Raw genomic sequence first — 24,619 nt, forward strand, 5'->3', positions numbered from 1 at the left:
CACAAGAAATCATCTATGACCTTGAGATTTTATACAGTATAAAGTAGAGAAATATATATATATATATATATATATATATATATATATATATTTAAATTAAAAAAATTTTTTTTGAGAGACAGAGTAAGTGAGCACAAGTGTGGGAGGGGCAGAGAGGGAAGGAGACACAGAATCCGGAGCAGGCTCCAGGCTCTGAGCTGTCAGCACAGAGCCCGATGCAGGGCTCGAACTCAGAAACCGTGAGATCATGACCTGAGCTGAAGTCAGACACTTAACCGACTGAGTCATCCAGGCGCCCCTAGTAGGTAAATATTTTAAAAGACATAGGAAGTTTGTACCATATTTTATATATTTATTATAATCACAAAAGGAACATAACCAAAGAGGAAGTACAATTGTTTGTTCAAAAATATATATTAAAATTTAGGGGCGCCTGGGTGGCTCAGTCAGTTAAGCAGCTGACTTCGGCCCAGGTCATGATCTCGCAGTCTGTGAGTTCAAGCCCCACGTCAGGCTCTGTGCTGACAGCTCGGAGCCTGGAGCCTGTTTCAGATTCTGTGTCTCCCTCTCTCTGACCCTCCCCTGTTCATGCTCTGTCTCTCCCTCTCTCAAAAATAAATAAAACGTTAAAAAAAAAACCTTTAAAAATATATTAAAATTTAGCTTCATTTTGCTGTGACAAATGTGACTTTAAGCATGTTAGTATAAAGTAGCATATTTTCTATTAAATAGTCTTGTCAATTGGTTTTTCTATGTATTTTTTGACAGTTGAAAGTATTTCACTCAAAAAGGAGTCATGTTATCTATACAATATGGCAGCAGACAGTAAAATAAAAGGTGAGAAAATGGAAGGAAGGTGTGAAGAAAGGAGAAAAGAGAAAGAATTTGTTTTTAAGTCTTAATCTGTTAATATCTCTTGGGCCTAAAATAAATAAACTGCAGGTCTCCATTGCTGTTGTCATACGGAAAGGAAAGTCTTGCCGAAAGGATATGACCTCTCTCAGTTTAGAGAAAAGTTACATTTTCAAGGTGTTCATATAATGTAAAGCATTCCTGTAGTTTTAGTCCCTTTAATGAGTTGAAAAATATTTTTCTCTTAAATTTATTCAGCTTTGTTTTCCATCTACTTTTAAATTAATACATGTATATATACGTATGCATATAATTTCAGTTTTAGTATCTCTTTGAAATAAATTGTGAATCATTAAGATAATATAATTTTGTTGTGCTCATACTTATTATTTATGCTTATGCTCTACATGCATAAGTTAATTTATGATCATCTGAATTAGTCTTAAATTAACATCATTAAAATGATTCAATTTTTTTTACCTGGTTTATTTCTTTCTATATCCACACAAAAATCAGCTGCTCTGTCAACAATTATCCGAATGCTAAAATTGTTGTAGGGCCTTCCCTGACCTCACAAGGCACAGCTGTTGCTTTTTATCTCCATGTCTAAATATAACACTTACCATCGGCATTATGGTTACATCTACTTCCCTCTAAAGTAAGCAAATTCATAAAGGAGAGCAACTGTGTCACTGTAATGTCCCGGATTTCTAATGTCAGTGTCATGCTATGCTATTTCTAATAAGAGTCCTAATTCAGATTTACAATATTTTTCACATTCAAAACAAGAAAGGAAGCTTTTATTTCAGTCTCAATTATTTACTATTTCTTCTCTGAATTAAATAAAAACTATAAATAAAACAATCATCTTGACACATGTAATGATTTTTAGTAACTGATGCCTATATTTGGTAGAATATTTCATGTGTTTTTAAATTTTTTTAGATGCTTATTTATTTTGAGAGAGAGAGAGACAGGCAGAGCAAGCATGAGCAGGGGAGGGGCAGAGAGAGGGAAAGAGAGAGTCCCAAGCAGGCTCCACACTGTTAGCACAGAGCCCAATGCGAGGCTTGATCCCATGAACTGTGAGATCATGACCTGAGATCATCGGATTCTCAACCCACTGAGCCACCTAGGTGCCCCCTAGGTGGTGTTTAAAATGGCAAATCCTATATTCAAAGAAAAGGCAAAGGGGAAGCTAACTCTTTAAAAAACCTTTTATGTCCCCAAATAAGCCAAGTTACATAACTAGACAGGGTGAAAGTGAAATTCAAACTAAGATGTGGCTGTTTTCAAAACCATACTCTCTCTTTATGGTATGGTTTAAAAAGGACTGAAAAAGGTCCTAGTTCAACATTATTTTCCTGGATGATGGCTAAAATCATATCTTTAAATTTCTATTTATTTGAAGATAACTACTAGACAATATATTCAGTATTATTACCTTTTTATGCTTTGTGTGAATTAGCCTATCAGTTTCTTTAAGCATCAGGAGGTGAGAGGCATGAGTCTAAGATGCAGGGCTCCCTCACAGGAAGACAGGCAAGCCTTCATGGGTACATCTGGATAGCTGCTGGGCACTGTGTTTGTCTTGTTGGGAAAAGAGCCATGAGGAAAGGAATAAGGGTGAGTACTTATATCATCTTTTAAGTATTTTTGCCTTTGAGGCATCAGCTGAAATTCTGAAACAATAGATGTCGTATTCAACACCACTACACATTGTCTTATGATCCTCTGATTTGAGATGAGGAGATATCTGTAAGAATACAAATGGTTTTGACATCTCACTCTTGATCTCAGTACTAGTGTGTAAAGGTGAAGGTCAGTGAAGTTGAAGGAGTAGAAGAACCATGAATCTATGCTGTTGGGATGGGTCCCCCACCTATGCATGACATACCTAAAATTATCCCCCATCACATAGTAGAAAGGAAGACTGAACTAAGTGCCAGTGGCTATCATGAATATGGGCAAATGATAACTGCAAGGAAGGACAAAAGATTGCATATGTATATTTCAAGAAGGTCAATGAGTACTGGTTTGAAAGTGACATTGTGAACTAAGAAAATGCAAATCTCTCCCTGGTCACTATGATACAGGGGAGTTCTAAAATGCTTTGTTCAGTGGGCCTGCAAAGGAAGTTCCAGTTGTAATAAAAAAGAAAAAAAAAAAGAAGGTAGAGAATATATTTATTGAAAAGTTTTGGGTGCAAAGAGAAGTTGCTTAGCATAGATGGGAGAGGGATTTCACAGGGCAAGGTTGAAAGGATTACAGTCAAGGGATCAGAATTGTTGGGAAAAGAAATAACGGTAGTTGAAGATGAGTATAAAAGAGAACATAAAGGAGAGCTGGGATTAATTTGGCAGATAATTATTTGAGCATGAGCATTTTGACCAAAAACCAAATAGATAAATAGGTGTTTGATCCAATTATCTCTTATTGTAGAGAAATTCAAGTTGCTGCACCTGTTCTTTATTTTCATTAGCACAGTAATGATATAATAGACTGAAATGAAGTAATGTGTTAAAAAGTACAAGGGAGGTATTCTTCATGTTTTTGAAGTGAGGAATGAAATGACAAAAAGCCCACATAACAACTTGTGAAACAACTCAGTAGTACACCCCAACGCCAGAGACTAGACTTTATTCATTTTACACGAGATCAGTTTTTTTGATCAAAATATTGTGTTGGCCAACTTCCTCTGATTAAATCACTTTCCCTTTAATTGTGTTTGTGGCCAAATTGTGTTACCGCGAGAGGGTCTTACAGTTTGAGTTGAGATAAAAGATAGCACAATTGTGAAGCATTGTGTAATTTTCTGGGCTCCCTACCACCAAGGAGGTCAGAACAAAACAGGAAAGCAAAAGATAACCCAAAAAAGATAAAGTTTTTATTTAAGGGTAACACAGAAAAGTGAAAAAATCCTAATCATTCAGCTCAATTATCACAAAGTGGCAGGTATAATCTGTACCTAATAGGCACTAATTAATAATTTCCATACAGGAAGCCACAGGTCTACAGAAAAAGACTGTGTGAGAGCACAGTAGTCTGAAAATGAGGTGGTCTTTGAGATCTGGTCACAAGATTGTAGCCAACCAGATTAAGGCAACATAGCATTTCCCCATGAGGCAGTCAATCCTATACTTTTGATAAAACTTAAAATGGCTTCCTCCTGTTTGCTTAAGAAATCTTTCTTCAAAGACTCTTGGGAAATCAGTTTCTTACAGAGCCCCAGATAACACTGGGAATATAGTTTGACAAATGCTCCTTTCTATTAGTACATTTTCTTTAACAAAAGAAAGTTTTCAATCCTGTTGACGGTTTCTGTATTTTTCTGTTAGCAACTAATTGTCTTGAAAGTCATCTTTTAAACCCAAACTATGAAATCATTTTTATTTTTATTTATTTTTCAGTTTTTAATGTTTATTTTTGAGAGAGCCAGTGCATGAGTGGAGGAGGCAGAGAGAGAGAGAGAAACACAGAATCCAAAGCAGGCTCCAGGCTCTAAACTGTCAGCACAGAGCCCAGATGTGGGGCTCAAACCCACGAACCTTGAGATCATGACCTGAGCTGAAGTCGGACACTCAACTGACTGAGCCACTCAGACGCCCCTGCAATCATTTTTAAATTAAATCGTGTGTAGAACTGAGCAAAGGGTGGGGAGGGGCACTTGGGTGGCTCAGTCCATTAAGCGTCTGACTGCGGCTCAGGTCGTGATCTCAAGGTTCATGGGTTCAAGCCCCACATCGGACTCTGTGCTGACAGCTCAGAGCCTGGAGCCTGCTTTGGATTCTGTGTCTCCCTCTCTCTCCCTTTCCCCTACTTGTATTCTGTCTCTCAAAAATAAATAAACAAGCATTTAAAAAAAAAAAAAAAACGAAGAACTGGGCAAGAGAAAATAATAGGTTTCTGAGGGGGGTGGAAATGGTATACCATGGAAGGTTTGGGGTGGGTGGTGGAACATCCTTTACTATTTTTTCTTAAGTCATTCATACTTTACTGGTATGTATAATAAGCCAGCGCAGAACATGTAGAAATTGGGTGTTTGAGACATTGCAATAGGGAATTTTCCAATCGTTGTGGAATTCGGTGTCCACTTGCACTGCACTATTCAGAATAATTTTTGGTGAGGTCACCCAGGAATCTCCTAATTTTAAATCCACCAACCTTTGGGAGTCTTGCACCTGGCTCATCACACCTGAGATATTCCAAGTTGCGTTGGCCTTGATGACCTTACGATCAGCTTTTTCTTCTACTCTTTCATCATTTCTTCTCAGTCTTCTTCAGTAATTCTTGTGTATCTGTTTACTCTGACATTATATAGGGCTATTTATAGTTCTTTAATATCAAAGTCACTTAAAGTTTCTATTCCTTTGCAAATCTTTGTGTTCTAGGAATGCCTTCCTTTATCTTACACACCAGGCACGTTCCTTGTCTTCCTTCACGCGTCTTAAACACCAGCCATCCTGACCCCACAGAATAGTCTATTCTCAGTATGGTTATATATCCGTATCAATACTAATTCCAGTATTTTATAATTATTTATAAACTGTCAATGCTGTGACTCACATAGAAAAGCAGGAATCAAAGCCAAATCTGGAGAGAGTGCCAAGGTAGCAGATCAAGGAGGGGAGGAAGTAAATGAAGCTGTTTTTTTTTGTTTGTTTGTTTGTTTGGTTTTTTTGGAGGTGGGGAAGGGAGTTTCTATGTGTTAGGAAAAGGAGAAGGCCTAGAAAATTTTCCTAAGCAAGAAAATAAGCAACTTTCATCCACTCCTTACAGGGATTAGTAGAATAGTGACCTGACATTTACAGAGAAAAAGACAAAAGGATTGTTTAGTGGGAAAGATTTCCCAGAAAGTCTTTTACGTGGAATCTTCTCTCAGAAATTCTTTCAAAATGCAATATAAAGGGAAATCCTGACTGGGGGAAAAATGTTCTTTTAGTCCCACGATTTTCTGAGTCATGATAATATTCCTATATTTAAAAGACTCAAATCAGTCTCTACTTCTTTTTCTCTCCTGACATTCAATGAATTACGATGTGATTGGTGCCACAAGAACACAGTTTGCTTCTGTGGAGGTCACCTGTCACCTTCTAATTACCATGCCAGTGGTGCATTCTTTGTCCCCATGCTGTTCCACCTCTCCCGAGCCTCTGACACTGCTGACCTCCTTCACGGAACCGTCTTCTCCCTTGCGTCCTGCCTCTCCTCCCTCGCCGTTTGCTCTTTTGAGTGTCCTTCATGGGCTTCTCCTCGCCTACTCATCTCTTACATGTGCACACTCCTAAGACCGTCCCCCTGAATTCCCCACATGCTCTCCCTCAGCGACCCCATTCATTTTCATACATTCAGCTATTTCAATTCAGAAAACAACTCCATTTGCCACCTATGACCTTTTTCCCAAGTTCCGGACCTACTCTTCCAGCTCTACACTGGACCTTTCAACCTGGATTTGGGGGAAGCTCAATTCGAATAAATCCAAAACAGGTAGTAATATCCCTGCCTGACTGTCCCCTCTTTCCACCTTCTCTGCCTGGGATCTAAGCCCAAGTTTTTCTGTAAGTCCACATTCTCTTACGTTCTTCTTAATAAACGTATTATCAATGTCCTCTGGTTCTGGTTCTGTAGAATGCTCCCTGTCCATGTCATTCTTCTATTTCCACTGCTCTTTCTTCTTACCTTTCAATAAACGGTCTTCGCATTTTCCCAGACTGCTGGTCTATATTCCTTATTCAGATAAATATGGATTGATGGTCTACTCTGAGCCAGATATTAAGATAGGCTATAAGTCAGGGTTCTCAATTCTGGCTGCACATCAGCTTTAAAACACAGAATTAAACTCAACTAATGCCCAGACTGCTTCAAAGATTCTGGTTGAGTTGGTCTAGGTTGGGCCTTGGACATAGTATTTATCAGGTTCCCCAAATAACTGTCCTATGTTGCCAGATTTGAGAACCACAAACTTAAGTACACAGAGGCCGATAAAATGGACATAGTTCTTGCCCTGATGGAGCTTAAATTCTAGATAATTGGGGAGATAAACATCAAAAAGCAAAGTCATATATGTGTACAATTAGAAGTTGTAAGTTCCAGGAAGAAAATGAACAAGATTTTGAGAGGGAGAAAAAATATAACAGGACAAAGTATATGGGGGGGGAGGTGACAAGAGGTCTTTCCAAACAAGTGAGATTTAATATGAATTCTTAGGGATGAGTATACTTTGGCCAGGCAAATAAGCAGATAGGAAAAACATTTTGTGAATTTGAGTCATGGAGTAGCCTGGCATGTTGTGAGGAAATGAAAACCAATGTGGATGGGAGATAGTGAGGGATAGAAAGCGTGACTTAAAAGAGGTTGGAACAGAAAAAAGGGACTTTGTTCAGAATTTGTTAGAATTTTTAAGTGCATTAAAAATACACATAGTTTTTTAGGGGCTAAAATAATCGTTTTAATTATTGCTTTGGCTTCCCCTGAAGGTAAGTGGGGTTCAAAGCTGAACAGATGGAGAAGAGCTAAATTTCAGTTTGAAGCACTTTGGTAAATAAGGTTGCTTGAATAAAGGTATTGGCTGTGGGCCTAAATAGATACCTATGGATTCAAGATGGAATTTGGAGGTAGCATGAATAGAACTTGTTGCTGGGTTGGCTATAAGGGACAGGGGAAGACCATGCATCATCAAAGGTGATTCTCAGGTTTTTGGCTTAAGACACAGAGCTGATGGCACCATTTGCTTTTTTTGTAATAGATTGTTTTAGAGCAATTTTAGGTTCACAGCAGAATGGAGCAAATGGTACAGAGATTTCCTATATACCTGTGTCTATACCCATGTCTTAATCTACATTTGCTTTTCTGGACCATTTTATACGAATGAAATTACATAATATGTGGTATTGTGTCTAACTCCTTTTATTTAGAATAATGTTCTTGAGATTCTTCCATGCTATAGCACACATCAGTATTTCCTTTCTCTTTATTGTTGATAGTGTTCTGTTCTCCAGATAACTATATTCAGTTAATAATCTGTGGATGAACATTTGTATTGTTTCATTTCAATTTTGGCATCAATGAATAATCCTGCTGTAAACATTTGCATGCAGGTCTTTGTGTGGGCATATTTTTTTCATCTGTCTTGTACAGATTCCCAAGGATGGAATTGTTGTGTTATAGGCTAAGCATAGGCTTAACTATTCTTAATAGGCTTTTTAAAATTTGAGCAGTTTGGGGTTCACAACACATTTGGTCAGGAAGTTGCCATATACTGTCTACACCCACACATCGTTATTACCCGAAGTCCATCTTTTACATTAGGGTTCACTCTGGGTGGTGTATTCTATTCTACTGTCCTCTCACTTGCAGGGTTTCTGAAGAGAAGTTGAATGTAATTCTTATATTTGTTCCTCTGAAGGTAAGGTGCTTATCACCTCTGCTTCTTATAAGATTTTAAGTATGATGGGCCCAGGTATATGTTTGTTTATGTGTTTGTTTGCCATTTATTTCACTTGGTGTTTTCTGAGCTTCTTGGATCTGTGATTGGATGTATGATATTAATTTGGGAAAAGCTTCAGTCACCATTACTTCACATATGTCTTCTGCTCCTTTCTCTCTTCCTTCTTCTGGATGTTCCCATGATGTGATGTTATACCTTTTGTTATCCTACCTTTCTTGGATATTCTTGTTATATTTGTATCAGACATTTTTTTCTTTGCCTTTCCATTTTGGAAGTTTCTGTTGACATATCCTCAAGTTCAGAGATTCCTTCCTCAGCCATGTCCTGTCTACAAATAAATCCACCAAAAGCAGTCTTCATTTCTGTTACCATATTTTTGATCCCCGGCATTTCTTTTTTATTCTTTCTTAGAATTTCCATGTCTGTGTTTTCATTGCCTACCTGTTCGTGTCTGCTAACTACTTTATCCACTAGCTCCCTTAACATATTAATCATAGTTGTTTTAAATTTCTGTTCTGATAATTCCAATGTCCCTGCCATATCTGATGCTAGCTCTGTCTCTTTATAATATTGTGGTTTTTCACCAGTGTTTCCATGAAGTGTGTTTCTGTAGACTTCATGTACTAGTAGGGCGTGCTTAAGACTTCCTCCCGAGTTTACCTTCTAAAGGAGAATGTGAAAATCAATAGACTCCCATTTATGTAAAAAGTAAGTGTAACTTGCAGCCTTCTAGAGTTTGGCCCGGTTTATCTTTACAACCTCATCTCTGACTATAGCTTCATGCTTAAACTGGCCAATATGATGTTCACTGAACAACCACTCTGTGTTTTCCCACAAATACATTTGTCTTTATTTTTACCCTTCGCTTAGCCTGGAATGCCTTACTTCCCTTTTTTTCATTACCAAAATTCTACCTGTCTTTAGAACAAAGCCAGATACTTTTTCCACAGAATTTTCTAAAAGATAAATACCTTTCCCATAATCTCCGGTGTGTACCTCTTCTACAACAGTAATTAGAGGATACTTACTATAGGCTGGGTATGTCATCGTCAGCCACAAAATCACTCTCCTAACCCTCCCTCCCCCACCACTGAGAATGGCTTGATGGGAGTGATCTCTTTTTGTTCATCTGTACCCACCTTAGATCCAGTAAAGTGTTTCTAAGTTAGTAGCTGCTAAATATTTATTGAATTGAATTAGTATATAGAGGACGGGATTTTATTTAAATTTCTTTGTCTTATTCAATATTTAATGAAAGCATTTTAATATATGATAATAACAATTACAGAATCCACATGATTTATAAATATCATTTGTTAAACTAATGAAGCCAGCTACATCTGGGGTCTCCATTTTACATGACCCCACTCTGTACTTTGACTCAAAACTTAAAAATTCTCCTTAACTGAAGTAACAGAAAGGGATGTGTCATTAGTCATTTTTTTTTTCATATTGCTTTATATAGACAAGTTTTCTACCAAATCTATTCTTTGCAAATACCAAATGTTTCCATGAAATTCTTATTCCTTCTGGGCTACCGTGTCTGACGGGTAACATGACTATTGTCTGAAATGCATGTGGAAGCATAACTGTAGTAGCTGAGAAATGACCATGTTTCCTTTTAGTTCTCAGCAAGAGTAATTGAATGTAGAATATCTTACTAAACACTGGACTGTGACAGTGTGTTAACACTCTGACTATCTCCTAACAGCAGGGCAATTATTTGCTGAGTGGGATTTTTATAAATCTCCTGGCACGAGTATGTCTCAATAATGATGATGAAGTGCACTGGTCAGTGTTGATTCAGCAGTCCTTAGCCTCGCAAATACTTCATTCACAGTTCTCAGGCCCACTTTTACTTTCCTACTTATTAGAGATCTTTACTACTCTTCTGGGCTGGCTTAGAGTCTAATTTGTAAAATCATTTTTATTAAATCTTAGAACCTGAACATATTTTAGTCAGCCCCCCTTTCTAGAACCGTGTATCTTCCGCAGCCCCCCCCCCCCGTACTCACAAATTCTGAATCCTTGTCCAAGAAAATACCTTTTAATTTTGTTCCTTTATGTGGCAATCCGCAATTCCCTTCACTGTGTAATTGGCACTCACAGAAGTAAAACTTGAATCCTCCCACCTCTCCTGTGTACGTAGTAGCTGTTCATTCCTGAGTAAGCAGCTACTTGGAAATTATGAGAAATTATTATTTCTCAGATGGCAGAATCCGAAATTGAAACGCTGGTCATTCTGCTTTGGAAGCCGTAAGGGTACACAGTCATGTTTCAAATTCTTTGTATTTTACAGAAACGTGTTTTAAAAAAGTAAACCTCAATAACAGAGAGAAGAAGCAAAAATTAGAATAGAGCTTCCCCCAGGCAAAATGAAGGCCTGTGGATGAGTGGGAAATGACCGTAAAAACATTCTCCATGAAATAAAACAGTAGATGCTCCATATCTACCACCCATTTGTTTTTAAACCAACTGCATTTTTTAAAGTACTTTCCCACACAATACTTAATAAAGAATAAAAACCGGGAAGAAAAGAGAAACTGATAGGTTGTTAGAAATATGGAATGGTTCAAAATATTAATGTAATGCTAAGGGTGACTGGGTAACAAATGGTACATTTGCTCGTTGCTCAACCTGACATAATTAATATTCCAGGTCATGCTTAAGTTCCCATGATGGAGGGTCTGAAGGGGGGAATTCAAGAAAAATATATATCTATTATATAACTCATTGCCTTTTTTTTTTTTTTCCTTTTGACGAGTCAGAATCATAGCCTTTAAAAAAAATCAGTGCTTTCACACCTCATTTGCCGTATTCACCACTGGGCCACCAGTCAGCAGCCCAGCCTGATGCAAGGAGGTCAGTAAGAAGCTATTAGCAGAGTCCTCTCCTGAGATTTCTTGGGTCTTATTGAGTTGAATGTTAGCATGACAGTGCTGCAAATAACTCAGTTGTAGGCTTTTTTTTTTTTTAAACAGTTAGCACAGATTTCCCCATAGTGTTGGTCACTCTAGAAAATTATTGCTGAAAATGAAGTCCCAAAAGCTAGCTTGGCAGTAGCCCTTCTAAGTTGCGAAAAATGTGAAAACTGAAAAATATGTCATGGTCCCTTAGGATTAACCTTGTCTTTTGTGACTCATAGTAATATTTTTTTAAAAATCCACAACAAACCATTGTTCACAAGTGGCTTGCAAAATTATGGCGTGTCCAATTGAGACAATAGTAAGTTAGGGTTGTTTTATTTACTTAAAGAAGTAATAGTTAAATGAATACTGTATCAGTATAAATAAATAGAGTATTTGCTTGCTGTAGGGACCGAGGGAGGGCTGGACTGTTTTCATTGACGTAAGTTAGCAAATGTATTAAATTAATTTCTAAACTAACCGACACCTTGAAGATTTTCAATGATACATTTTAAATTCAATTAAAATATATTTTCTACCGATATTTGATTTAAATTGCAAAGAGAATACACATGAGGAGGTCTCCATATAGGTTGCAAAATATAATTTAGGAAAGTTATCATGTCTACTGATCTATTTGCATTTCCCATCTAGCCTATGTATACATGTGCATGCAAATGTGGAAGGAGACCAAAAAAGATTTCTAATGGGGTAAAGTTAATAGCAGTTATTCAAGTAGATAGATATTTTTAACTGATAAATGATAGCCTGGTTAAATTGTACCTATTTCACAATTTTAATCTGCAAGGTTGTGAAAATGATAAACTAACAGACTTAAATTAGCTAGATCATCACGAAATAGAGTGGCATTCTCCTTTCTCATAGGCTATAGAGATTTAGTTATATTTTATGTCAGAATATTCTTTTAATATAATATTGTGTTTATTCTCATTATAGTTGGTACATTCTCATCATAGAAAATCACCCTGAAAATCATCTTAAAAATTATCACCCACTTAAAAATTACGCTAAAAACTATTTTAAGTATATGTGCACATATTGTCTTTAATTAACATCATTTAAACTGTTTATGAGTCTGCCTTATTTGATATTTAGTATTATAATGAGAGAATGTTAGTATGACATTAACTATGGTTTATACGATTACCCGTAATATTTTCGATACCTTTTTTTTGTATAAATTATATAGGGGAAAAATCCCAAAGAAGACCCAGTTCAAAAATATTTTTAAGATATTTAAATATATTTGCATTGGTTTCATGTTACCTAATAAAATTCAACTATAACAGGAAAAGTTGAGTTGGAGGTGACTCAATGGGTCTATGATAATTTAGTTCTAGCTCACAGCGTGTTTGAAAGCACATGGAAACTGATATGTTAAGAAAGATAAGAAGAGTATAATCTGTATTTGTTTGTAAGAAGTTGATAAGATAAACATTTTGCTGAGACATTGATGTGGTTTTGGAAAACAAGCGTAAAAGAGAGGCTTCATGGGCCTTTCTGAATAGTGCATCATTGTTCTCGATAACCACATTTAGCATTCGTTTTTTTGAATGTCTACTATGTGCCAAGTACCCTACTAGGCCATGGGGATACAAAAATACCTAACAGAGCTCTGTGCTCCAGCTACTGGTTTGGGGAAGACCTTTACAGACAAAGGTAATTATGAAACAATGTGGTAGGTGGGTAGGAACTGTGAGGGAATTGTCCCAGGTTATTAATGAGGCATTAGGGATAGGACACTGACTGTAGCCTCAACCGGTTTTGGACAAAGGTTAACACTAAACTGAAGTATTAGCCTGGAAATACAAAATTTGGGGGGGCGCCTGGGTGGCTCAGTCGGTTCAGCATCCGACTTCGGCTCAGGTCATGATCTTGAAGTTCACGAGCATCATGTCCCACACCGGAGCCTGCTTCAGATGCTGTGTCCCCCTCTCTTTCTCTGCCCCTCCCCCTCTCATACTCTGTCTCTGTCTCTGTCTCTCTCTCTCTCTCTCTCTCAAAGATAAATAAAACATTAAAAATTTAAAAAAATATATAAAATTTTCTTAAGATGTTTTTTCAAAGACAGCAATCTAAGGTAATGATACTACTTTGGAGCTGCTGATCCCGTCAGGTAAATATAGTGACCAGAAAAGTGTATGCACATAATGGTGACATGAGAGAAAAGCACATTATAGCAAAAACTATATGGGTTTAGTGGATACATTCTTTACATTAGTCTAGAGTATCTACACAGAAACCAAACAAGTCATGTTAAGTTAAGTCAAGTCAAGTTAAAATGTAACTTGTCCTTATGGTTATGCATTTGTATATACGAAAAAAGTGTCAAACTGCTATGCAGTTTGTATACTCAAACGCCACTGAATTTTCAGAGAATGAACATCTGCTATACTTGAATTTAACATTTGTTGCACACACCTCCCTTGAACCTCTATTGCATAGCAGGCGCTGTGCTAATAAGTAAGTGGACTGGTTTGATACAGTGTGTGACCAAGTCAATGAAAGAACATTAAGGGTATATGACACTACACAAGTACAACACCTAATAGAAAAACCAGTTTATTATTTTAAAGTGAAGAACTTAAAAGAGCTGCCATTAAATAGGTTGTATAATACATAATCATTAAAACATGTATTTATTGAGTACATACTTTGTGCCTGAAACTGGTTCAACCATTGCATATTTGAGTTGTGTAAGTGAATGGTATGATTAAATCTATGTATACATAGTTAATACTCAGAAGACAGAAACAATGACTTAATGTCCTTCTCTTATGTTTTCTTAAATACTTTTGTATAAAATACGCCATATGTGCCAGATAGAAGCTATAGCTGAGTGTGGTGTCGTTGCTGTTTTTTTGTTGTTTTAATGTTTATTCCTTTTTGAGAGAGAGAGAGAGAGAGCACGGGAGAGGGGCAGAGAAAAAGGGAGACAGAGGATCTGAAATTGGCTCTGAGCCGACAGCAGCAAGCCCGATGGGGGGCTTGAACTCACGAACCATGAGATCATGATCTGAGCTAAAGTCAGTGCTCAACCGACTTTAGAGCTCAGTGGTTTTTAACATGTGTAGTCTTTAACTATGAATGATTCTGAAATTGTTAGTCTGGAGTAGAGATAAAATGAGTACCTTGCAATCTCCTTGGGTGAATCTGAAGTCAGCCTCTAGTTAAGAACTAGAGTTCTACTGTAAAATAGCCCTTAAACATATGACAATTTTTATGATACAATTTTATCTTACTTTTATGTCGTGTGAAAATTGAAGATAAACATCAACATTATGTTCTTTTTTTCAGATTCCAGGTATATACAATTCACCATTCAGAAAAGATCCCGATCCATGGGAATTGCGGTTACAGAAGGCAAAACCCTTAATAAGCCAAAGGCCTAAAGTTAAGCAGAAGCGTGACACCAGCATTAGCAACTGGCTGGCTTGTACGAGTGCCCGCTCCCTTCCTCAATCTGAAATTCTGCCACCCATTGATAGGAAGCAGTGTCAGGTACTTATCACTTCCGTCTAAGAATTCTGTCGATGATTGTATTCTTGCCGTTTTTTTAAGGGTTATTGTTGTGTTCTTTTGTCTTTGTGACAAGAAAGAAAAATGGTTTTTTATGGAATTTAACTATAGCTAATAAATACAGAGTGTGTTTCAAATACATACCAAGGAAGGAATCAAATATTTCTATAGTACTGAATTTTATGGTTTCAGATACAGACTTAACACATAGGATTTTTGGCTAGGATCTACTCTTTTTCTGTAAGAATATTGTTGCAACAGTACTTGTTGTAACATGTTGCTAAAAAAATAAGATGTATTATCACCTTTAACTTCTCATGTGATGATTCGTATCTTTATATACAATGTTAAACGTAATTTAGGTTTGAGTAATTTAAAAAGTGCAAGCTGGAGAATTACAGAGGATCGAAAACAATGCAGGACTCAAGCAGAGACAGATCTTCCCTGTGGATGGGTATAGAGCTGGATTGGCAAATGACTTCCTAGGGGTAAAGGGTGGAGTAGGATGTGTTGGGTGATGATCGCCACCGTCCCGAAAGGCCCAGAAAGCAACAATTCTATGATCCCCATCAATATTTAATCTGGAGTAGACGACCGCCACCAGGTAGCATCAACCTAGAATTGGGTTGATTTCGATTTGCACAGCCAGACTTGCGGGACTCGTACCTGGTAGTTCCCTGCATAGGCTTGCCTCTGCATATCTTTTGCTATATAATAAATGGGTTCAAAACCTGGTGGCTTAAACCAACAAACATGTCTTCTCTCACAGTTTCTCTGAGAAACTGTGGTGTGTGGCAGGTACAGCTCAGGTGAGTACCTCTGACTCAAGATCTCTCATGTAGTGGCAGTCAATGTGCCAGCCAAGGCTGTGATTTCATGTGAAAACTCAACTGTAGGGAAGAAGGGAAGGATGAGGACATCCTCTTCCAAGGTCACTCATATCGTTGGTCGTGTTCATATCTCAGTCCCGTCTCACGTTGGCCTGTCTACACTACTGCCTCACTGGCAGCTGGCTTCCCTCAGGGGAATCTAAGAATCATTCAGAGAATGATTCAGGGAATGTAAGAGGTCATTCAGAGAATTCTCAAAATGGAAGCCTCACCCTTTTTATGACCTCATGCCAGAAGTGACAGCCCATTACTTCTGCCATATTCTGTTTTTAGGAGTGAGTAAGTCTAGTCCATGCAAGGGCTTGAATCCCAAAGTGGGATCATTGGAGGACATCTTTGAGACTGCTTTTCACACCCACACCCATTTCCTCAGCTTGCAATAAGCCAACCTCATCCAAGCCTTATTTCTGATATCTTATGTATTCATTTTCTGAAACTGGTTTTTTTTATTCCCTTTATTTTGTGCATTTTTTGCTCTCTTAAAGCTACTAACTGATCATTAAAACTATCTAAGGAAATACTATTAACTGATGGTATACACTATATTATAGAAAGAGCTGTAAAAAAATTTATCTAAGAAAACATAGAAACTGAAAATTCTCCCTCTTTCTGAAATCGAGTGACACAAAGAGTGGAATTGAACAAGAGGACAAGGGAGAGATAATTGCAAAAATTTCAGTTTATTTTGAACATACCTTCAGAGTATGGTTTCATGATTCTTTTCAAAATATAGGTTATACCAGTATTCTAATAAAGGCATTTAAAATAGTTTTGAAAACAAATATAAATTGCATTTTATACGTAACTGAATTTTTACCATTTGAATTATGCCTATTACTATTTCAGTTGATACAAGTAACAATTTTGCATGATACCATCTGAACGAGCAATTCAGTGTATTAGTTATTCTATAAAGAAAATAGTTCTAGTATCATCATTGCTTGTGTATTAAGTGTTCAATGGTTGCTAAGGTGTCAGATATATAAAATATAATCTATATTTTATGCTATCTTCAATGAAATTGCTATTGGGAGTACACAGAATTCATAGGGTAATTCTGAATACAACTTCTTAGGAAATGTGAAAATTATATGGTATTAATAAGATATAGGTATATAAATGTTTCTGAGTTGGAAATACTCTAGAGGTTACCATACCAAATTGCCATGCTGTATAATATTTACAATGTTAACCATGCACATTTAATATCATTTTATATGAGTTTTATAATACTGGTATTTTATATTAACTTCACTACTTTGCTTTTCTATGCTTCTTAATACGGCTTATTTTATACAAGTTTGTATTCACTCTGCATCTCTATTAATATGCTTTTCTCAATACAACCACTTATTACTTTACATAGCTTCTCCCATAGCGTTCTATTTATACATATATGTATTTAGTATTTATGGAATGCACATGGAAGATATATATATATATATATATGTATATATATATATATATACATATATATATACATATATATACACCTATATATATGATATATGTGAACCATTTTTACATGTATATTTTTATATAAATAAAATATATATTTTCTATATAAAATATACATGTAAAAACTGTCATATATATTTGTATGGAAGATGTATGTATATATATTTATATAATAAATATGGAAATAAATATAATAAATGTGTAAATATATATGGGAAATATATATGTGTGTGATTGAGGTATTTTCCAACACCAACAACTAATTCTCTGGTTCTCTGAATACCATTTGGCATCCAATCCATTCAAGCCAGTTCTGACACTAATTACCAGGAGTTCATGCAAACTCCGCAGCTTACGGGCTTTTGACCCCACAAAAATGTTCTTCACTTCACATACCAGTCGCAATTTCTGGGTCTCCCGTACTTTTTACTGAACTGGCTATAATTGAGCAGTCCTCTGACCCCAACCTAAGGTTTGATAATTTGCTAGAATGGTTCAAGAACTCAGGAAGACCTTTTATTTACATTTACTTCTTTATTATAAAGGGTACAAGTAAACAGCCAGAGGAAGAGGAACATAGAGTGAGCTCTGAAAGCATCCAGAGCGCACAGGCTTCTGTTCCCACAGAGTTGGGTGCACCACTTTCCCAGCACGTAGATAGTGTGTGCAAGCTAAGAAGCTCATCAAATCTCCGTGTAAGAGTTTTTATAAAGCTCAATCTTGAACTCCATTAGATTTCACTGGAGATCCGAAATGGGGCTGGAAATTTCAACCTTCTTTCTGGTGACCAGTCTCATCTTGAGGCTGCTAGGGATCTAAATCATCTCAGTAGCATAATCTCAGGTGTAATCTTGTTTTGAATAACAAAGGCACCCCATCACTCAGGAAATCCCAAGCATTTTAGGAAGTCTATGCCAGGAATCAGTGACAAGGACCATACAATATATATTTCTTTCTATATCACAATAGTATATATATATGAAGACACATAGAAAAATATATATACATTCATATAAAATATACATGTGTATATATACTTATGGAATATACATATATATGGAAGATTTTATATGTGTGTATATATATGGATACATATGCAGATGTATATCATACACATGTGTATACTTATATACACATACTCAGAAATTACCTTTATCTAGCATACCACAAAATAATGATCATTGTTAATTTTCTTTTCTGCTCCCTTCTTTCTTCCGTTTTTTGCTTTTGCTCTCTACCCTTGTTCTTTTTCTCTTTCCTTCTTTTCCTATCTCCTTATTCCTATCCCTGGTCTTCTTTCCTCCCCTCCACACCATTATATCTCGTCTTTCTTCCTTTCTTTCCTTCTTTTGTATTTCCTTCCTTCCCATTCTTCCTCAACCCATCTTTTCATCCCACCTGCTTCTCTCTCAGCTTCCTTTGGCTTCCCCTTTCCTCAATTCCTTGTCTTCTTTTTTTCCTTCTTTCCATTCTTGTTTTCACAGAATGGGATATTTACTGTTGTGGTTTTATTAGACTTAACCACATTTCCTTTATGTTATCTAATAATATAAAGCTACATACATCATTAGGGAAATTTAAGATTATATATGCTCTACTCCAAATTATAATATTTGTACTCCGATGATCTGTCTGTACTTGTAAGCTAAATTTCTTAAACGTATGAGAAAATGTTAGGAGTTTGAAATATAACTTCATTATTATTTAAGCTTTGAGAATAGTTTAAAAATACAAGATGACTATAAAGTAACATGGGCTATTAAAAACACAGAAGAACATAAATATATTTGACCTTTATAATCAGGATTTGGTTGGAGACAAATAAAATCAAACTTTGGAAAACTATAGCTAAGAGCCAAAGGAGACTAACATTTCAGGTTGAGTCTAGGCATTATAGGGATTAATATTTGGAAAGGGGTACAATGAGCAGATCTGAAGTTTGAAGCTATGTCCAAAATCTGCGACCCCATGTCACTCCAGGTATGATCAATGTTAAGTAATCACTTGAGATCTAAAAGGCACAAATTGAAAGAGCGTTGGCATAGGAGAAGCTTGACAGCACATATCATTTGCTTACCAGGGAGGAGTTCTATTGAGCTCAGAGGCAAGACATGGATTGTTTAGGATAGAAATCTGTGGACCAGGCACTGAGGGACATAGAGAGATGGACATGCTAACAGGAGGACTAGGGCCACAAAGGTTATAGTAAGCCCCAAAGAGAGACTGGGTCTATTTTTGTCTTAAATTTTGCTGCTTGAGTAGGGCTCCTCCTTTTTCATTTCCTAGTCTTTCTGGAAACAGTAAGCTCCAGAACAAGTAAGTCTACAAATGGATATGTCTCCAGAACAAGTAAGCTCCAGAACAAGTAAGTCTACAAATGGATAGAAGACCATTCCTCCTTGTGAATGCCGGTTCCTTCAAAGAACTAGCCTTGCCCATTTCCTCATATATATATATGACACTGCTATTGTTCAAAACCTTTTTCAAACTTCTCTTGAAACTAATAATGAAAATGAAGCCAGGAGTATCATTTTTGAGTGTTTAGTATGTTCTGAGTACAATGTTAAGAGTGTTACTTACATTATCTCATATATTGTAAGATTGATTTTGTGAGTTATTATTCCATTTTACATATGAGGGAAAAAGGTCTAGAGAAATAATTTTCCCTGATAACACAACCAAGTATTAATTTTTAAACCATAGAATTTCTCAAAGGAAAACATTAAGAATCTGTAAAGAGAAAAAAAAAATCCCCATTTGATTTCTTAATGGTGAACTTGGAATCATGTTACTGTATCTTTAAAAAGTCAAGTTCCAATAAAAATCCATTAACTACTTTCAAATATAGCAATCCTCCTGTCCAGCTGTGAAAAGTACTAGATGATACTTATTTGCCATTTGTGTTATTTACGGTCCATGACTTTTATGGTAACTGGTTCCTATTATTGGTTTCTATTAATGTAAAACATAAGTGAACATAAATGAGGCGTGAATCATTTCTTTTTATTAGCCCCACAGTCTTCACTCAGTGCTTGCAGTAACTCCAGCTGTGTCTTGTTAGTGATAACCTATTTAAAGAAGCGATCTTTAAGGATAAGGAATATGATTAGGAATCTTTGTCCATTTTACATCACTTCTCTCCAGTACGATAGTGATGAAAAAAGAAAGCAGTATATAATTAATGGCATAGCAGAATCTGGAGCCACTTCTGATTTGTATTGTACTTAATATGATACTAATCAGACAATCAGTGGATTCTAATAATTAGTGTAAGTAACTACTAATTTAAAGGTAGGATATGTTGTAAAACAGTTTTCGCTATTGCAGCTTATGGACTTTCCTCTCCTATGTATTTGTACCATTAAATAGTTGCCATTGTATCAGAGCTATTATGCAATAGAATTTAGAATTTTAAATAAAGAACACTTAAATTAATTACAATTATGGCCCCTCTGTGTTTTGGAGGATCACCAATTAAGCATAAGTTGTGGCATTAACTTCAAAGTTTTATCTTAATAAAAAAACACTTGCTATGCTATTTCTGTTTATAAGAGAGCTTTTTAAAAGCAATGCTCAGAATTTTTCCTAATACTTTTACTTGCTCAAAAAAGGAGAGAATTTTTTTTAAAAATTATACCAGAAGAAACATTTTTTTAATTAGAAAACAAAGTAACTTATAACTACAAATTTAAGAGTTTTAGCATGAAAAGTCTTTTGATGTACATAGGGAAATTCTGGCTAATATCAAATATTTTACTACTTGTACTTATCAAATCAAAATATTTATCAAAATATTTATCAAATTTAAAATTTAAAAATTTATCAAAATATTTACTACTTGTGTGAACATTTCTTGAAGATGTGATATTATCATGTACTTTTTTAAGCTTATTTATTTATTTTGAGAGAGAGAGAGAGAGAGAGAGATTGAGAATCCCAAGTGCTAACAGCGTGGTGCCCCATGTGGGGCTCACAAACTGTGAGATCATGACCTGAGCTGAGCCACCCAGGTGCCCCTCTTATGTATTTTCTAATTCAGAGAAGAATAGCTTGTTATTTAAAAATAATTTGGTAAACTTACTATACTTTGTAAATATTCAGCACCTTTAGTCATCAAAAATATAACAACGAATCTTCCATAGTAGAGTATTTCCTCATTCTTTCTTGTCAGGGACCTTTCCGTGATATCACCGAAGTACTTGAACAGCGCTACAAGCCTTTGGAGCCAACATTGTGGATGGCAGAACCAATCAATGAGTTAAAGATGGCCAGAGAAGAACTCAGAAAACAGGAGTGGATGCGAAATATAAATGACAATAGGTGAGTTCTTAGTTTAAAAACATACCTGTACCATGTTGGGTGCCTTAAGGGATCCAACATTTTTTATTTCCTGATTGTAGAGAATCTTTTTTTGGTGAAAAAAGGTAAAGCCACCCTTGACCCATTCAGAAGCAACATGCAAATGTTTTATATATTTATATATGTAAATATATATAAATGTGTATATATATGAAGACATATTTATTCACACACACACACACACACACACACGTGTGTGTGTGTGTGTGTGTGTGTGTGAATTAATGGCATTCCAAGGGGATAAGTGACTACTGTACATACATCTGTGAAAATAATTACCTTAATTATCTAGTGAAAGCCTATGTATTTATGATGCTTCCAAAATAAGATCCAACAGAACAAAAACATTTTTCTTAATGTGGACTAAATTTAATTTGGAAACGCTGATATACATTGTAGTTTTCATAAATCAGGTGCAGTGTACAACAGACTCCAAAAACACCTCCTGAAGAGCCAGGCCTTGGACAATGTTTGACCCCTTTTTAATATAGTAGTGCTCGCAGTTGCAGGACACATAACAAGATATTAAAACATGTTAAGTACAGAAAACTAGCCAAAATGACAAAATGGAAGACTTCTCAAATTCCAGGAAGAAATGAAAGCTAGAAAATTACTCAAAACAGATATATCTGATCAAGAATTTAGAATAACAGTCATAAGATTGGTAGCTGGGCTTGAAAAAAGCATAGAAGACAGCAGAGATTCTATTGCTGCAGCGATCAAGGAACTGAGAAATAGTCATGATGAATTAAGAAATACTATAAATGAGGTGAAAAATAAACTAGATGCAGTGACAGCAAGATGGAGGAAGCAGAGGGGAGAACAAGTGAAACAGAAGATTAAATTATGGAAAATGATGAAGCTGAGAAAAAGAGAGGTAAGAAAATACTAGACCACAAGGGGAGAATTAGAGAACTAAGTGATTCAATGAAATGTAATAATATCCATATCATAGGACTTCCACAGAAGAAGAAGAAGAGAGAGAAAGAGGGAGAAGGTGTATTTGAACAAAATATACCTGAGAACTTTCCTGATCTGGGGAAGGAAGCAGACATCCAAATCCAGGAGGCACAGAACTCCCTTCAGGTTCAACAAGAATAGGTCTTCACCATGTCATGTCATGGTGAAACTGGCAAAATACAAAGATAAGGAGAGAATTCTGAAAGCAGCTAGGGACAAATGGGCCTTAACCTACAAGGGTAGACACGTAAGGGTAGAGGCAGACCTGTCCACTGAAACTTGGCAGGCCAGAAGGGATTGGCAGGAAATATTCAATGTGCTGAATAGGAAAAATATGCAGCCATGAATCCTTTATCCATCAAGGCTGTCGTTCAGTATAGAAGGAGAGGTAAAGACTTTCCCAGGCAAACAAAAACTGAAGGAGTTCATGGCCACTAAACCAGCCCTGCAAGAGATCCTAAGGCGGGGGGGGGGGGGGGGTAGAGGGGGGTGTCTGTGAGTGGAATGCTGCAAAGACTACAAAGGACCAGAGACACTCCACAAGCATGAAACCTACAGATAACTCAATGACACTAAACCCATATCTTTCAATAATAACTCTGAATGTAAATGGACTAAATGTCCTAATCCAAAGACATAGGGTATCAGAATGGATAAAAAACCAAGATCCATCTATATGCTGTCTACAAGAGACCCATTTTAGTCCTGAGGACACTTTCATTTTGAAAGTGAGGGGATAGAGATCCATCTATCATGCTACCAGAAGTCAAAAGAAAGCTGGAGTAGCCATACCTATATCAGACAAACTAGATTTTAAACTAAAGACTATAACAAGAGATACAGAAGGGCATTATTATCATAGTTATAGGGTCTATCTATCAAGAAGAGCTAACAATTATAAATGTTTATGCCCCCAACTTGAAAGCACCCAACTGTATAAATCAATTAATCACAAACATAAACAATCTTACTGATAAGAATACAGAAATTACAAGGGGCTTTAATACTCCACTTACAACAATGAACAGATCATCTAGGTAGAAAATGAATAAAGAAATAATGGCCTTGAATGATACACTGGACCAGATGGACTTGAGAGATATATTCAGAACTTTTCATCCAAAATCAGCAGAATACACATTCTTCTCAAGTGCACATGGAACATTCTCCAAGATAGATCACGTACTGGGTTACAAAACAGCCCTCCATAAATATAAAAGAACTGAGATGATACCATGCATATTTTCAGATCACAATGCTTTGAAACTTGAAATCAACTACAACAAAAAATTTGGAAAGCCTCCAGAAGCATGGGGGTTAAAGAACATCCTACTAAACAATGAATGGATCAACCAGGCAATTAAAGAAGAAATTTAAAAAATATGTGGAAGCAAATGAAAGTGAAAATATTGAAAATACATTGCAATCCAGGCCTATCTCAAGAAACAAGAAAAATCCAAAATACAAAACCTAACCTCACACCTGAAGAAACTGGAAGCAGAGCAGCAAAGAAACCCCAAAGCCAGCAGAAGAAGAGAAACAATAAAGTAGAGCAGAAATAAACAATATAGAATTAAAAAAAAAAAGCAGTAGAACAGATCAATGAATCTAAGACCTGGTTTTTTGAAAGCATAAACAAAATTGATAACCCCCATCCAGACTTCTCAAAAAGAAAAGAGAGAGAACCTAAATAAATAAAATCACGAATGAAAGAGGAGAGATCACAACCAACACCACAGAAATACAAACAATTATTAGAGAATACTATGAACAATTATATGCCAACAAACTGGACAACCTGGAAGAATTGGACAATTCTCTAGACACCCACATACTACCAAAACTCAAACGGGAAGAAATAGAAAATTTGAACAGACCCATAACCAGTGAAGAAATTGAATCAGTTATCAAAAATCTCTAAACAAATAAGAGTCCTGGGCCAGATGGCTTCCCAGGGGAATTCTACCAGACATTCAAAGCAGAGTTAGTACCTATTCTTCTCAAGCTGTTCCAAAAATTAGAAATGGAAGGAAAGCTTCTGGATGCATTCTATGAAGCCAGCATTACCTTGATTCCCAAACCAGAAAAAGACCCCACTAAAAAGGAGAATTACAGGCCAATATCCATGATGAATATGGATGCAAAAATTCTCAACAAGATACTAGCAAATTGAATTCAACAGTATACTAAAAGAATTATTCACCGTG

The 24,619-nt window shown here is 36.2% G+C and overlaps 1 protein-coding gene across 5 annotated transcripts in view; it reads left to right on the forward strand.

The window, feature by feature from the left end:
- SPATA17 (spermatogenesis associated 17) overlaps nt 1-24,619 on the forward strand; it is a 197,907-nt gene that overhangs the window by 89,454 nt on the left and 83,834 nt on the right. For all 5 annotated transcript variants that reach the window (XR_006214212.1, XM_042976891.1, XM_042976890.1 and 2 more), the window contains 2 exons: nt 14,524-14,727; nt 21,265-21,413. Coding sequence is in view for 4 of the 5 variants with exons in the window: in XM_042976891.1 (XP_042832825.1) it covers nt 14,524-14,727; nt 21,265-21,413 (353 nt within the window). In the remaining variant the exon portion in view is untranslated. The remainder of the gene's footprint in view (nt 1-14,523; nt 14,728-21,264; nt 21,414-24,619) is intronic.

Source organism: Panthera tigris, chromosome F3 (genome assembly GCF_018350195.1).
Source record: "Panthera tigris isolate Pti1 chromosome F3, P.tigris_Pti1_mat1.1, whole genome shotgun sequence".
Classification (NCBI taxonomy): Eukaryota; Metazoa; Chordata; class Mammalia; order Carnivora; family Felidae; genus Panthera; species Panthera tigris.